This window comes from Manacus vitellinus, unplaced genomic scaffold, assembly GCF_001715985.3.
Source record: "Manacus vitellinus isolate BGI_N305 unplaced genomic scaffold, ASM171598v3 scaffold_29_pilon, whole genome shotgun sequence".
NCBI classification, from domain to species: domain Eukaryota; kingdom Metazoa; phylum Chordata; class Aves; order Passeriformes; family Pipridae; genus Manacus; species Manacus vitellinus.
In genome coordinates, this window is record NW_021940207.1 from 4,773,485 (window position 1) to 4,790,263 (window position 16,779).

The following is a 16,779-nucleotide window of genomic DNA, read 5'->3' on the forward strand; positions in this document are numbered from 1 at the left end:
AATCAATGAGACAGTTCTTCAAGACAATTTTTCATATTAGAAAGTGCTTTTCTAACAGAACTGGATTTTTTGAGTGTTGATACCTTTCAATAATGGAGTTTTAAGAAAGAAAATATTAAAACTATAAATTCTTATTCTGAAATAGTTATTGTCTAGAAATAGGCTGTATTTTGAGTAAGAAACAAGTAGTTAATACACAAAAAAAATTCTTGAGATGAACCCATAGCAGGCTTCTTTCCTCAGAATTTAGTTGTCTGTTGTAGAAACACTGAAGAAAACTTCTAGAAAGGAAACTTTTAATTATTGGAAAGTGGCCTAGGAACCAAGAAGATCATGTTGCCTTCTGCTGCTGTAGGCAAGCAAGATTTTTCAAGCTGACTGTTAATTAAATGCATATTTCTCTTGCTGCTTGAATCCTTTTTAGCTCCTTAGGATCATGACTGATGAGAGGGAGCAGAAGAGGGCTAGCAATTGATGGGGGAAAGAGTAGAAATTGAAACTTGAAGGATTTTGCTTTGTGTATGCACTAGAGGGAGGAAGAGAAAGGCTTTCAGCTGATGTGAAAATCCATACAAATTCTGTGCTGGAAGAGCTGCTGTTGACATTTGGGCTCACTTAGTCTGGGATCTTGGGAGGCACTTGTTCAAGTTTAGTCACTGGTGCCCAGAGTAAGCTTGAGAAAGTCCATGTTGCCTCTGATGTCTGGCATAAGGGATCTTGGGAAGGGATGCTTTAAGGGCTGGGAGGCACGTGCATGCTCCGATAGACCTCTGGGGCCAGGAGTTCCCTTTAGGGAACTCCCTGCACGTGACCTTGCTTCACTGAACAGTGTCTCTTGGTTTTTTTTTCCTCCTTACCCTTGCAGGGCAGATTGCACCTCCCAGCCACCTGATCAGGGTGGAAGGGAACAGCCATGCCCAGTATGTAGAAGACCCCATCACCGGCAGGCAGAGTGTGCTGGTCCCCTATGAGCCACCCCAGGTACGTTGTGAGCTCAGGGTGGTGGTGTCCTGGTACATGAAGGGGTGGGGATTGCAACCCTAGTCAGAGGAGTTGGGATCTTGTGCTTTCCCCATTCTCATTTCAATGAATCCCTTCTTCCTCTTTGTCAGAAATGAGCTATTAAACACCCTCTTTATCCCTTGAGGGCAGGAATTCTTCATTTCCTTTAAGGAAGCCTTGTAGTGGGGGCCTTTTTCATGCTAGTACGATTGCAGCTTGGGAAATAAAAGAGGACAGCTTGGAAAAAGCAGAGCTTTCCATCCACCATCTCTTGTGCTCATCCCCTTTGTCTCATCCAGGTTGGTACTGAGTTCACCACAGTCTTGTACAACTTCATGTGTAACAGTAGCTGCGTTGGAGGGATGAACCGTCGCCCAATCCTTATCATTGTGACTCTGGAAACAAGAGAGTAAGTAGTGTATCCTGTGGGTAAACCTTTGCTGGAAAGGTGGCCTTCTGGCTCGTCTTCCACTCAGGGCAACATTCCATATTCTTAGGAACAGTTTGATTCAAGGGGCTGTGGGATATTTTTTTAGATTTTTGCAGGTGGGAGTTGCCCAACTCCTTGGAAATCCTGACTGGGAAATGGGAGGTTTGGGTCCGTCTGCATAGTCTGGTATGAAGCTGAGGGGTGCTACTGGCCTGCATCCAAGATGCCAGCTGATGTTTCTTCTCACCTCTCTTCCCAGTGGGCAAGTCTTGGGCCGCCGGTGTTTCGAAGCCCGTATTTGCGCTTGCCCAGGCAGAGACCGCAAAGCAGACGAGGACAGCATCCGCAAGCAGCAAGTCTCTGACAGCACAAAGAATGGTGATGGTACGAAGCGCCGTAAGTAGCTGGCAGAGCTGGGCAGATGGCAAATTGTGCTGTCACTGGGTGCGGTGCGTCCCCAGTGCTTGTGCTGCAGGGACAGGGTGGTGCTGTGCATGGGCTTGGGGGCAGGAGGACGTCAAATGTCTGTTCTCCCGGGGTGAATCAGCCTAAAAAAGGAGCTGGTGTTCGCAATACAGTGTTTGACAAACTGGGTTTGTGAGGTCTCTTACAGCACTGCCGGTGGTGGCTGTGGGGCTGTTTATTTGTCACTTTCCAATTACATGCCTGGAACTCAAACAGCTTTTTGAACCTTTACTTCTTGTTTGAGGCTGTGCTGTTATTCTCTGCTTCATCCAGCCAGAGGCTTGTGCTGTGGCATGCCTTCCAGCCACAGGGATCTAGATTAAGGCTGCACATAAACCCTGCTGTGCATCAGAGGTGCTCGGGTGAGCAACCTCTCTGTGCTCTAAAGAGTGCAAAGTACTCATCAGACATGCAGGACGTGGAAATTCAGCTTTGGTTTCCCATGTACACCCAGTGATGGCACAAGGCTGAACAGCAAGGCAGCATGTTTTAATAGGAGGCATATTGGAGTATGGCTTTCTTTTCTCAGTGAATATTGAATGTTCCCTGTCTGTTATCTTGCCTTTGCGGATCAGTGATTCACCAACAGCTCATGAGCACTGTAATACCAAAACTCACAGCCTTTAGAGGAAAGTTCTAAACATGGCTTGCTGGGGGTTTGTCATATATCCAGCACTCTTTGGCTGATGTGTTTCTCCAAATGGTATGGTCAGCCAACATCTGCCTTATTGATCCAGGAGAGCTTGCAAGCACAGTTCTGGACTGGCTCAGGCAGAGATCCTTTCAGAGCACTACAAATCTAAGCTGACCATGCACTCCATGTCTCTTTTGTATCTCTTTTTGCCTTCTTTGTCATACCCTCCTTCCCCTCCTCTTTTTTTTCTTTTTTTTTTAATGGGATGATTTTGGGGTTTCTCTTCCAGCGTTTCGACAAGGAACTCACGGCATACAGATGACATCTATCAAAAAGAGACGTTCCCCAGATGATGAGCTCTTATACTTGCCAGTGAGTTCTCTCTATCTTTGCGTTTACCCTGTGTTTAATATCTTTCTTGGTGACTTGAGGCTCAGCTAGACTTCAGAGAGGACTGATGATGGGGCTGGGGCTAGAAGAATAGTTTCTGGGTTTTTCTAATCCCAAGAGCTACCTATTTTAAGTACATATTGCAAATTAAAAAATATTAAAAGTCTCTTTAGCTGATGACTAAGAGTGGCTTGTGTGAGACATACGAGAATATCCCAAGGGCTGTCACTAAGGAGTATAGATGCAGTCCTTTAAAGCTTTTTTTCCCCCACCACCTTTGCTTTTCCCATGATGCAGGTGAGGGGACGGGAGACGTATGAAATGCTACTAAAGATCAAAGAGTCCCTGGAGCTGATGCAGTACCTTCCCCAGCACACGATTGAGACCTACCGGCAGCAGCAGCAGCAGCAGCACCAGCACTTGCTCCAGAAGCAGTGAGTATGAGAGTGCTTGCAGTGGTCAGTGCAGTGGGGACAGTGAGGAAGGGGGAGAGAGGAGAGAGACACAGAAGGCTTCTGCACTGCTTTTCATAAGGAGATGGTGCTCAAATGAGGGCCAAGCAATGGGGCAAAGGAGTCCTCCTTCCCCAAGCACATGTCCTGACTGCTTGAAAGGTCCCTCTTTAGTCTCTTGTCCCACACATTTCACCTTTTGGCCTCACAGGGTGAAAGAGGACAGACTTAGTTCCTTGTTTCTGACTTCCAGCTAGAACCTGAGGGGCAGCACAGAAAGGCAGAGCCATTGACAGCCTGGGGTGAGAAACCTGCTGCATGTGCCTGCCCCAGCTGGGGAGCACAGGCTGGGTGCACTGCTCTCGTCTGCTCCAGGGGAATGGCAACAAACATGGAGCCATCTCCCTTTCTTCTCCAGAGAAGCATCCACTGATCCACTTCCAGCATTTCCACTGAGCATCTTACCACAGTGTGTAGAGCTGGGACTGTGAGCACTGACTCAGCTGAGTGCTTGGACCTGACTGCTATGCATCTCTGGTGTGTTGGAGGGCTGATGTCTCGATGGGACAGCAATACTTTAGATTGCTCAGCTATAAAACAGGGAGCTGAAAGTCGAGAACGAGGTTGAAACATGTGAGATTTCCTTTGTGACCTGTGGACACTTCAAAGAAAGACTCTACACGTACACTTTTAAACTGTTGTCAAAAACTATACTTTGCCAACTGACTCTCCATGTTGCTTATGAGAAATTTCCCATCTGGGCAGGTATAGGCCCTTTCTGAACTCAGCTGACGGGGCTGCACTGGCATTGCTTTGGGTGGTGTAAGTGCCAGGAGGTCGGGGGAGAAGAAGGGCCAAATAAGTGTCTGGTTTCCATATTCCTCTCAGTTCCCAGAGCTTTGCAGTTACAGAGGCCGGGTCAGAGAATGACTTCCCAGACTTCCCAGCAGTGTTGTTCATGAGCATTGCTTCACCTGCTGTCTCGGGTGACACAGAATAGCTGCCCAGACTGTAGGTGGCTGCCAGCGGTAGTGCTTCGGAACTCACGCGTTCCTGCCGGAGAGCTCTCGCGTCAAGAGGCTGTGGGTATAACTCATTCCCCTGCAGAGGTTAGCACGAGGCCAAGGCACCACATAAGTCCCACTTGAGCCTGTAGGGATTTATTTCAGTGCCTTGGCCTTGTCTCAGGACTTCTGCAATACCGCAGCTTTCAGCCAGCTCTCCGCGTGTGTTCGCATTTCGGCCTGTGTGTTTTTAGTGTCAGCTGGAGTCTCGCGGAGGTGTGAAAAAAGCCTTGTGCCAAAATGGCTGGAGCATCCAGGGCCTCTGGACTCTTTTTTGGGGGGGCACTTAAAAATCTCATTATCATTAGTTACTTTTATCAGTCATCTACACTGTTTGTATATACTATAGCTTGTATTTACTAGCTTCTAGGCATTGCGGCCTTCGTGTGTTCTGCTGCTCGTTTTCAAAGCTCCACCTGAACCACAGCCATTTCATCTGAGAAATGGTTTTGTAAGCAGAAATGGACAGCAGCAGATGACAGCTTTCGCTTGGTGCTGACAGTTGGCTTTACCATAATTACTGTTTTCATTCTTCCTGTATCAGGAGGATGGGTTTCTGGCAACGGAGGTTGGTATTTGTGTTACCTTTAAGACCAGCATGTAGAAGTCCAGTCATTTAATTTAATGAGATATCTTTCAGCGTGTCTCCTGGCACTCGTCCCATTATAAACTCATTTTTCTCAGTTGCTGAGTGTGCTCAAATACAAGGGAGAAAGATTAAGAGCTTTTAAGGATGCCAGGAGTGGGGAGAAAAATAACTTTTCAGTGCTTGTCCAGAGCTGCTGCAGTTGTCTCTGCCAATAGCCTGCCATCAAGCAGAATCTTCTGTGCTGAAATTCGTATTCAGGCAATAGTTTCTTAGGTGCAGTTGGGTTTTGATGCTTTTTCCTCAATAATCCAGGGTGTGGCTTAATATCTGAAGGAATTTGTTCAGGGCAAAGGGATTTTTAGGCTGAAAAGACTCCTAGATGCAATTGCACCCCAAAAAAGAATCGAGTCTGTTCTGGCCTTTCATTTTGTAAGTAGGGATGTACTTCCAAAATTCAGGCTTGGTTCACCTTAGTTCAATGCCTGTGTGAAAAGTGGAAGCTAGGAAAGTGCATATGCCATGACCAAGTTTGAGTGTGTTGGAAGCTGTAGGTCTCAGCAGGGCTCTGTGGGACTGGAATGTTTGCAAGTTGCCTTGACTGCTGTACAGTCAAACCTTGATGGAGGAATTGCTTGATTTTTTTTCAGTTTATTTTTCAGGGCAATGATTAACATAGAGAAGCTATCGAGGTGTGTGGGAAGAGTTGTCCCTTTCATTCCTACAACATGGAAAATGTCATCTTTTTTGACGAGTAGGAAAAGCAAGGTTGAGGTTATAATGGTGAAAGGTAGTTTTAAAATGATAAATCTGTCATTTTGGAAAACAACTGTATAATTGCCCTCATACACATACAGACCAGTATTGCATATGACAGGCTAGCAGATGTAGCTGGAATGTTCTGGAATAAAAAGGATAAATCTGGTGACAATCAGAAATCTCGTGTCCCACAAGATGACCAAAATACTGCAATGTTCCGGGTTGTGCCAAGCTACAATATTTCTCTGTCTCATCTCCTCTCTCTGCTTGCTCCTTTGTGCATGGTTTTCTCTTATTTACTGTTATGCCAAATACCTTCATGATCATCGGTGGGAAGTTGTTGGGCTTTTTTTCCTGCAGTTTCTATTCTTCCTTTTTCACTGTCTAATCTTGGGGCCCATGTTTGAACCACAGCACACATACTTATTTAGAAGATGTCCTTTTTGTGGTCTGCCACCATTTGTGTAAAACACAGATTTTCCAGATAATCACTGCTGCAAGAGATATCAGAAGTGGCGAGTGCTTTGTTGGAGAGAGAATGTTTCTTTGATATCCTGATGTGAAATACATTTATGATCAATATTCCCAGGGAGTTATCTGCACAGTCTTTAAGGGTTTCACTGGAAAACACTTTTCCATATTCAGCAAAATTTCCTGTGCTAGATTTCACTCTGAGCGCTGTTTTCAGAACAGTCTGTATTTCCATTTACTGCAGCATAGAATCATAGAATGCCTCAAGTTGGAAGGGACCCATAAGGTCCATAAGGATCACTGAGTCCAACTCCTGTGATTGGAGGGTTTTCACAAAGTCTTCCAATGGCTACTGAGAAGAGGGCTCTTATGTCCAAGTGGGATCTTGTGTCCCAGCAAGCATTTCTTTCATATCAGCAGAGCTGCAGCTACCAGCCCACTGGCTGCCTTAGTGAGTAGCACAGCTCATTATGCAAATGAGGAGGAATTAACCTCATAAGTGAGGTGTGACAGAGCTTAGTTATCCAGTGCCTGGAGTGCTCCACCTGAGCTGGGAGCTGCAAGGATCCCGGTGCTTGCTGTCTCGGGGAGGGGGCTGATGGGGAAGGTGTTCTTCATACCTCCACCTGGTTAATCTCATTTTTGGAGTGAAACCTAATAATGGATTTTTGCATGTTTTGTTTTGGTTTTGTAGTGCTGTGCTTGCATGTGAACTCCAGGCACTTGGATAGTGTTCTAACTAGAGAATTGCCAAGATGAAAGTAGCCAAGTAAAAGCGCTTTGTGGGCTCCAAAGATACAGCGCCCTCTGCATCAGCTCATGGCCCCAGGGGGGTAGTTGAGCTGTAATCAGTATGGGCAGTAGGCACCATCCTCTCTCCCTAGCAGCAGCCTCTGGTTTTGAAGTGATTTGTAGTTAGATGTGGAGTCAGTGGAAGCTGTTGCTCCTTTTCCCTTTTGGCTGAATGCTTTTGTTCCTCTTTTGTCGGTGGGAACATTATCAGGGCATTATTTGTATCCATGAGACTAGGACACAGAATCGGATTTCCATATCAACTAGTTGTTTTCCCTTCCTTGCCAAGCACTTGCTTGTGCCTGTGGCTTTCCAGCTTCCTAAATCTCCCTGTCACATACCCTCACTGTAGGTGCTAAGACATCTGCTTTTCCCCTCCTTCAAAGCCCATACTGTGATCATGAAGGTGGAAAGTGACTGTTTCTCTCTTGGTGGCTGGTGAAGGGTCCTGTACATTCATCTTTTTCTTTCTCTGATTTCTTCTTTACAGTCTCCTTTCGGCCTGCTTCAGGAATGAACTCACGGACTCAAGGAGAGACCCTCCCAAACAGACTGATGCCATCCTAAAACATTCCAGCCCCCCAAACCCATCAGTATATCCATAAACCAAGCTGGCAGAGTCACTTTGCCCAGCTGGTGGGACTAGGAACAGTGGGGCAAATACACAGCCTGATAGCAGCAGAGTGAATAGTGAGAGTAATCTTCTGAAGGGACTCAAACTTTGCAAAAACAACAGACACATCTACAGACCTCTTAGCTGTAGCCCATAGCATTGGGAGGTCAGGAACCATGTTGTCTGTCTTGGTGTAACTTTTTTCCTGTTTTTGTAATGTGTCGATACTCTTTCTTCTTACTTCTGTATTTGTGAAACTCAGCAGGGTTTCTCTGAGCAGGTCTCAATTTTAAAACGCCTTTTGTCTTGTTTAAGTTAAAAATCGTGTTCATGGCCTGGGGGGACAGAAGTGGGGGATGTGTGTTTAAATGGTCTGTGATAGTCAATTTGGCCTGTTTAATGCTGGTCATGCACTAATGGTGCAAGCAGCTGACGTATTTGTACTGCTGGACAGGGAGAGGTAATAATTATATGAATTGACACTGCTAAGAAATCACTTTTTTTTCCACTGATTTAGCATCATGAATTTTTCCCCTTGTTTTCAGCCTTAAGAAGGGTCTGATCTAAAATACATCAAAATTGTAAGGAGGACTGGGTGACTTTGACTTTGCACCAGCCCTGCTGGCCTTGATCCAGCTTTACTGAACTTAGGAAGGTCCCTTCTGAGTCTGTGGGCTCGGTCCAAGTGGTGGACTGAGCTGCACAAGTTGAATGTGAGGTTGAAGTGTAATGACATCCATGTATGCTCAATGTCCCTGTCTCTTTGCAACTGAGGGTGTAAAGGGCAGTGTCCAAAACTGCTCACTGCCCTACCTGTGAAAAGGGGTCAGGGTTTAGCCCCTTTCCTTACAGATGTTCAGCAGTTATTAGATGTCACCATAGTGTTTTCATCAACCCTGCTATCTTTTATCCTTTCTCTCCAAATCTCATAGTTCAAAGGAAAGCAGTGCCAGCATATGTTGCAGTTTGACTCAGCCAAGTGGCCTCAGGCCATGCCCACCTTGTCCATTAATCCTGCAGCCAGAGGATTTTGCAAATTGTGTCCATGAAGTGCATCTGGGTTTAGCAATTCCTGCACAGAGGACTGTTTCTCAGCAAGGACTTGTAAATTCTCACTGCTTCTGTCAAACTCTTATCTCTGAAAGCCAGTTGTACGGGGCTTGACAAGGAGGGTTTTGAGTCATTTGGAAATTTCTTTTCTAAGTATCAAGCCCAGACTATCACAATAGAGGAACAATCAACAGGCAAATAATGTGTCATGGAATTAACCTGTCAATGCTGAGCATGGCACCAGGTGTGGATACTGGCAACGAGGGAGGAGCTAGTTGAGAGTGAGCATTTTGCCTGCTATGGCTCTTCTCTCTGAGAGGTGCTCAGATATCTTTACATGAAGAACAACCCCTAATGCTGGTAAGGAAGTGTCCATCAAACCACACTTTCAGGCAGTGGCATTGCTTCTGAGGAACCCTCCAATGTTCACAGCAGCAAGAAACAGAAATGTGAAGAAGTTCCTGAGGGTGCTGTCTCACCAGATCAGCAGTGGCTGGGGAGCAGAGCTCAGTTGCAAATGCCAGTGATGAACAGCTCCTGAGAAACACAGGAGGCTGTATCAATACTGGTGGGGACCTGTGTGCCCTGCAGTGCTGTCTGTGCTGGATTTATTTGGGGCAGGTGCATACCCAGCCCTGACAAACTTGTCAGCACAGCCTGAAGAGAAAGTGCCTCCCAAATGCAGAGTGGGCCTCCTGGCCCACCCACTAACGAAAGAAAGCCTGATACACTGGGAGAAGACTCTTATCTCTGAACATCATATCATCTGCTTCCAGGCAGCAGAGCTGTGATCTGAGCAGGTGATGACTTGTACTAACATCTCCTTTGAGAGCCATATCCCATCTCTGGATATCTCCTTCATTGTCTTAGCAAGACTTGTTCTACCATAGGAGTGTGGAGGAGGGCTGATGGAAAAAAGCCCCCAAAATTGTGATTAACATATAAATAATAACTAATTAAACCCCAGCAGTGACTATTTCATATAAGTGCAGCTCTACCATCATTCCTTGTGTAAAGATAATCAAAATCAAGTGCCTCTTTACTTTTCCTGTAAATTCCAGGAAATTCTTTAAGATCACAAAGCAGGTAACTATTGTTCTGTGCCTTTTTATATGGGAGAAGAAGGGCAGTAATTCCTTTCCCTATGAGAGATGGGATCTGAACTCTAAATGCAACCCAGTTGTACAATCATGCTTGGCACTGTTGTCTGTCCTTCCAATGAAGGTTTATTCCTGGATCTTGTCCTTGTCTGCTTGTGGATGGCAATATGAAAACACTGTGACAGGGAAACACTGATCTGTATCTAGAGCTCTGCTCCAGGGCCTGTCCACCAGGAAGTTTGAGGAGGCAACCCACCAGAAGATACAAGGCATCCACAGCCTGCCCTGGGAAATTCCAGTTTGGGCTCCAGTTCATCATTTGATCTGACCTCTAGGAAATCTCTTGTACCGTGATGGGCAATACAGCGTCTCGGACTTCCAGTAAACAAGAATATAAATTATTTGGATCCTGTTGTTCTCTGTAAAGGCTTTCCAATTTGTCCTACTTTAGCTATAAGGGGATGATGATTGTGAAACTAATCTTAATGGTGACTTGATTTGCTCTCCAGCTACAAGGTGCTTAGAAGGTGCTATTTTTTTTTTTAATGAAATACCTGGAGCTGAAAGCAATTTTAGTTGCTTTGTAGTCTGTCCTCTGCAGATAAAATGAAAACTTTTTCCTAGTTGTCTTTTCATTGCTTCTTTACCATCTCTGAGGCTTCAGGAAAGTAAGCTTTTTCCTTTCAAGGAATAACTAAGTGGACTAAATGGGCCTTATCAGTCAGTCAGGTCATATCAGTCTGTGTCAACTAGTTGATGTATATCCACTCCCTGTATTACAGCTCTATTCCCTGGAGAGCAGATTGCATCCACTGCCTGCCTTGGGAAATTCCCATACCTGAAATCCAAGGGGAGTTATTATCACCACCCCTGTCCCTTTAGGTGCTGTCTGCCTGCAGGAGCTCCTCCTTTCCATGCTTCCAGTTAGTTACCAAGCCTACAAACCAGTGGTGTGGTTAAAAAGATGCACTGTTCATTGCTCTTTGGGATGTGGGGAGCAAGGGCATCTCTCTGCTTTTTAGTGTCCTGCTTCATGGGCTTTCAAAGCACATGAGTGCAACTGAGCATCATCTGTGTCACTTGTGTGCTGTTACTAGACTACATCAGTGACACCCCCGTGTTATGCAGCCCAGTGGGAAAACTTGCTTTTAAAAAACATTGCCAATGGGCACGTTGACCTTATGTGAACTTGGGATGTGACCTTGCAGTGGCTCCTGTAAGGGAAGGCAGACACAGACCTGGACAGATTTGATTCTACTTGTGTGTTTCTGCATCGTGGCTGGCTCTGGGTCTTCAGGGGCAGCAAACTGTAGGCACAGAGGATTGGGTGAAATCTTAAACTCTAAGCCTGAGCTACCCTATTCTTGTAGCTAATGAACCTTTGATGTCATTTGCATTAAGGCTGCTTACAGGGCAGTGTGCTTCTCTAGTCAGTAAGGACTCTGGGACTCACCTACTCAATCAGGTAATTGGTCTACCCAAACAGTTAACTACCTCTGGTGAAGGGCTGGTATCCAGTGAGTTGGGAAAGTGTAGAGTTATACAAGGTAACCTGTGAACTGAACTTAGTTCATATATGGGAGAAGAAGGAAGTTCCTTCCTGACTTTTTGAGATGATCAGTATATGCCTTGAAGCATGAGAGACAATTGCCCTCATATGAGCTTGCATAACTACAAATGTTATTTGCTAAATAATTACATAGCCTCTTGAAGAGAGAAAAATCAGTTGCAGAATGTGACTCAGTGCCTTTTGTATCAGACTGTTCCAAGAAGTATAATAGCCTCTTAATTGAAGTCTTTATACCTTGATATTAAAATGCATTTCGTTGGCATTGATATCAAAGAAATGTTAATGCTTCTACTTCTAATCTTTCTTGAGACATAGTAAGTACAATTTTAATGAAAATCACTGTGCATGACATTCTTATATCTGTTTCAAAAAGAAAATGAGAAAAAAAGCAATATATTTTAAATGAATCCTCAAACACCATGTAGTCCTTGTGCTTAATACCAAAAACATTTTCTTGTGTTTCTAAGGCTGTTGCTATATTGATGTGTGACATTAATTTTCAATAAAATTTTGCATCTTGGTTTATCTTGCAACTTTTCTTTGGCTAGATGGCTTTCTCTAGGCCTTTTAAACATCTGCTTATGTGATGGAATAGCTTAGTTGAAACTAGTATGGGTACAAAGAAAAATGCTTTTGTTTCCTGTATTTTATTCTCTTGAGCTTGATTGTCTTCAACTTGACTCTTATGAGTATGAATGAGATAAGAATGGAGTCCCTAAGCTATATGTTGAAGTATGCATTTGTTTTCTAAATTGTTTTCTAAAGCTTTGGGTTGGTTTGCTTTTCTTTTTTCTTTTATCCCCAGAGTATTTTGTAGCCTCCTAACTAGCTTTGCTGAGATTACTGTTGGTGGTGGAGAGGGCAGATATAGGGCCACTACTGACCTCAAACAATGCAACCCAATCTCTGTGTGAAATTCTTTGTTGATTTGCTTTGGAATTTCACTGTGTACGTGGTGACCTCCTCACTTGCATATCATGCAGATTTTGCCGTAAGAGACTTTTCAGATGTGTATTAATTTCAGCTGAAGCTCAGTTAAGATGGGTGCCTGAACCTGTAAAGTGGAAATACTCACTGGTCCTAAATCCAGAAGGCTTTTAGGCTAAGGGTGGTGTCAGCCTGACTTGAATTTCATGGCTGGCCTCAACTTCATAATTAGGGAATTGAAACCTCAGATCTGAATCATTCCCTTCACTCTGAAAAGTTGGGTCTGAACTTCATGGCTCAGTTTCACTTCCCCTTGGGAGTTGCTGCCATTGTTAATATTAATTTGTGAAGCTTCTTGTGCTTTCCACTTCCTTGAGTCTATGAAGTTTGCTGGATCTTGTCCTGCATCTTCACTGCCAAAGGACAGTTCACACCCTTCTGTACCTCCTGTAATTGTGTAATTAGGTAACATTTCTTCAGGGCCTTAGATACTCCAGCCTGTTAGCATAGATGTTTTCTCCACCCAACACTCCAAGTCTTGAAAGTACAGAAGCTGGAGACAATGTAATTGTATGGAACTTGACCTTGAGTGCTGAAGGTTTTAATAAATTATCTAGGAATAAGCCTTTTCTCTCCTTATTTGAAGTAATAACTATTCTATTTGCATAGAAGAAAAGCCAGTTCCCAGGAATTGGTGTAACCAGTTATACCCAGATGAACAAGTTTCCCAATGGGAAATAAGATGGGAATGTGCCCTTCCCCATTCACCATGGGGTCACTGTGATATGAGTGCCAGGCTCTGTGGCGAGCTGGGCAACCTCTGCTCTGCAGGAACACCACAGCTTGTGAGGGTGTTTGTGCTCGGGAAGCAGGAACATTTCCCAAGCCTTTGCCCAGTCCTGCAAATGCCCCTGGTGAGAGAGAGAAAAACCTGCTCCCTTGTGGCATGGCAGTGCTCTGCCAGTTCTGCTGTTGGACCAGCTTTAATGATAATTTTCTGCATATCCCACATAAGACCCCACTCCAAATGGGATGCCACAGCCGTAACTCGATCTGGGAACTGGGCTGCTGTTCAGAAGCAGTCTGGTCTTCACAGTCTGGATCACTTACACAGCAGGATTGCAGCTGGGACCCTCAGGGCTGGGCAGTGGGAGCTTGCCAGCAAACCTCTCTGGCCCAGTTCATGAGTATGGTGGATGGAGTTTGGGGCTGGATGGACTTGAGGGAGGGTAATGCTGTTGTTGAGTGGTAGTAGGAACCTGATACTCTTTGTAAGCAGCCTGCAGGGTTTGGATACCAAGTTTTCCTTAACACCAGCAAAAGCTGTTTGTTGGCATCCCAGGCAGCTCTGTCCATCTCAGCAGTGGGCCCTAAGGTGTATGGAATCTGTCTTGAGCAAAGAGCTTCTGGCTGTTAAATATGCACCTGATAACAACCCGACCATATGAATAACTGTGAATTTTGGAGAAACCAAGGTGATAAGTGCCACCTGATCTGAGAATTGCTTCTGCAGTCAGGTGTCAGGGGTAGTTCGAATGGTTTGAGATGGCTTCCTCAGTTCTTTTTCTTATGAAAAAAGTTTTTGAACACAAAGAGAGCTTAACTTAAAAATACACTTTGAATTTTGGTAGCTGGTTGCTGGCTTTGCATATATTCTTTTCAACTGAAGAACTTCCATAGACACTCTACTTTTAGTTCAAACTTTTTATTTAAGTAAAAACTTTACCTATTTGGTATTCACTTTTTTTTTTTTTAAATAAGTGACAAGAATACCTGGGAAACTTCTTGTCCTGTTGACTCGCTCTCCAGTGATCTTTATCTGCGATGATCCCATGGTGTCAGTGATTTCACTGTAGTAGGTCATGTAGCCCCTTGGATGCACATTCTTAACAACCAACGGTTGTGATCCCTGTCCTAACTTCTCCTCGGTTTGCAGGACCTCCATGCAGTCGCAGTCATCCTACGGCTCTAACTCTCCACCACTCAGCAAAATGAACAGCATGAACAAGCTGCCCTCGGTCAGCCAGCTCATCAACCCCCAGCAGCGCAATGCCCTGACCCCAACCACCATCCCCGACAGCATGGGAACCAACAGTAAGAAACACTTATTCTTTCTTCTCCTGTTCCCTGTGCGCTCCCTGCTAGTCTGGGCAAGGAGACTTGGCATCTCCAAGTGGCTAGTGTTAAGCTGGAGAGCCTGGAGTCCTTTGCTGTGAACCTGCAGAGCCAAATAAATATTGCTCACTTATGTGCCATGGGGCAAGGCTTCAGCATCCTGCTCAAAGCCTCACAGGGGTGAACAGAGCTGCTTCTTGCTGCAGTTCTAGCTGGCTGCACTGTCCTCTGGCTTTCAAGATTCGTTTCTTCATCTTTTCCCAGCACAGGAGATGCAAATGTTAGCAAGACTTTTTTCCCTCAGTTCAATTAAGACACTTCTTAATTTCAAAGGAAATATCTGCATCTCACAGCTCTGTTCCTCCTGGCTGCTGAAGAGTGCCCAGCAGGCCTGTAAATCCAGGATGACAGACATGGTTCTGGGGGCTGAGTTTTGTTGGGGTTTTTTTGGTCGTTTTTCATTTATTTATTTATTTATTTCGAAAGCACTGGACTCTTGCCCACACCTGTTGCTGATCCCCTTCGGGTGCTCTTGCTGTCTCTGAAAACAAAGCTGTTTGGCTTCTGTATTGGGTTACTCTGCTGGCTCTGTCCTGCTCCTCTCCCATGGCAGGGCAAGCCAAGACGAGGTTTCTTGCTTAGGTTTCTACCAAGCCTATCTGTGAGGGAAGGTGACACGACAGAGGCACTGCTGACAGTTGCTCCTGTGAGGAGAGGGCTACTGAAGGACTGTCTGTCATCTGGTCCTTGTCCCTGCCTGAAGCTTCTCGTGCAGGGCATTGCAGGGGAATTAAGGCTGCTTGGGCTGTGGGTGCTGTCCTTCTGTGCTGTGCTGGGGGCGAAGCAGGGGTCTGGGGATGCCTGGGTAACAATGTGCTCCTCCTTCTCTCCTCCAGTTCCCATGATGGGCACCCACATGGCCATGACCGGTGACATGAATGGCCTCAGCCCCACGCAGGCGCTGCCTCCTCCCCTCTCCATGCCTTCAACGTCCCACTGCACCCCCCCTCCTCCATACCCCTCAGACTGCAGCATCGTCAGGTGAGCGGGAGCAGGCTGCCCGGGGCATGTTTCCCACCCGCAGTGAGCACAGGCCTTGTCTCAGGAGCCTGAAGGGTCCTGCCAGGTTACTTGTCCCATTCTACTGGAGCACTGGATCCCCCTGGGCCCTTGGCAGTCGTGAGGCTGGCACCCTCTGGGTACCGAGCCTCAAATTCCCACCTCTGAGCAGCTGAGAGAAACAGGGACGTTAGGACTGCAGGAAAGCTGAGGGATGCAGCATCTGTTGGACTGGTGGAGCTTGAGGGTGCCAGGCAGTCTTGCAAACATTTCTTATTTTTCTTTTTTCCCCTTTGGACACTTGACAAGCTATGGCTGGGGTCAGAAGCCCCTCTGTCCTTCATGAGGTCAGAAAAGTTGAAAGATGCTGCCCATAAAGGAGGAATCCCTTACACTTAGAGAGGAATATGCTGATTAGAAGTGCATGGTGTGTCTGAGCCTCAGACCTCATGCCTTTGCTGAAGCCCTCTGTGCATGCAACAGGCTGCCATGGGCTCAGCCACCTTCTGGGTGACAGGACCTGGCAGGAGGGTCTGTGTGAGCCTTCCTGCCCCAAGACCCAGACTGTGCAGCACTAGCTCTTGACTAAGGCAAGGTGCTGCCATGAGGGCTGTCTGGTAGGCTAGCTGAAGGACTCCCTTGTTTGATGTGGCAGTGATGTGGCTTGCTGACCTGGGATGTCTTGGAGGAGGTCAAGCCAAGGGTGAAAGCTTTGTTTCCTATTGCTGCAGATTGGCTGAGTGTTTGGTTTTTCTGTGGTTTGGGCTGTTGCAGCCAGGGTGATCCTATTTTCTCTCTCCTTCCTTCCTTCCTCCTCTGCAGCTTCTTAGCGAGGTTGGGCTGCTCATCCTGTGTGGATTATTTCACGACCCAGGGGCTGACCACCATCTATCAGATTGAGCATTACTCCATGGATGTAAGTAACTCCTCACCATTTCCTTTGTTTGCATTCTTGGCCCCGCTTTAGAAAGAGGTCAGAAATCTAGACTTAGTATACTTTTATTTTTACATGATTAGTTTGATTTAAGGCTGTAGCACACAGAGAAGACATGTTGTGAGGTGAAGAGAGGCTGGACTCAGGACCAGCATTGTAACTGCCTTGCCTGGCACAGAGAAAGTGTGTCTCCCCTTCCCCACCACTCTCTGTTTTAGCCCCCGAAGTGGCCCCAGCCCACACGCCTGTTAATTCTGCAAGGCTTGGTTTCAGTTTACACCTCGCTCGCCTGCAGACAAGTAGGCTGTCCAGAAGTGGTCTGCATTTTTCCCTCCCTGCTTCTGTTTTCTGGCCTTACCTTAATCA

The 16,779-nt window shown here is 45.9% G+C and overlaps 1 protein-coding gene across 2 annotated transcripts in view; it reads left to right on the forward strand.

The window, feature by feature from the left end:
- Nucleotides 1-16,779, forward strand: part of TP63 (tumor protein p63) — a 103,524-nt gene that overhangs the window by 82,879 nt on the left and 3,866 nt on the right. Inside the window, exons 6-13 of one of the 2 annotated variants that reach the window (XM_029960778.1) lie at nt 866-981; nt 1,302-1,411; nt 1,692-1,828; nt 2,821-2,903; nt 3,219-3,355; nt 14,242-14,399; nt 15,317-15,461; nt 16,302-16,395. In XM_029960778.1, the coding sequence (XP_029816638.1) occupies nt 866-981; nt 1,302-1,411; nt 1,692-1,828; nt 2,821-2,903; nt 3,219-3,355; nt 14,242-14,399; nt 15,317-15,461; nt 16,302-16,395 (980 nt within the window). Of the gene's footprint in view, nt 1-865; nt 982-1,301; nt 1,412-1,691; nt 1,829-2,820; nt 2,904-3,218; nt 3,356-7,535; nt 8,437-14,241; nt 14,400-15,316; nt 15,462-16,301; nt 16,396-16,779 lie in introns of those variants that run through there. The other variant, XM_029960779.1, reaches the window with a different exon arrangement.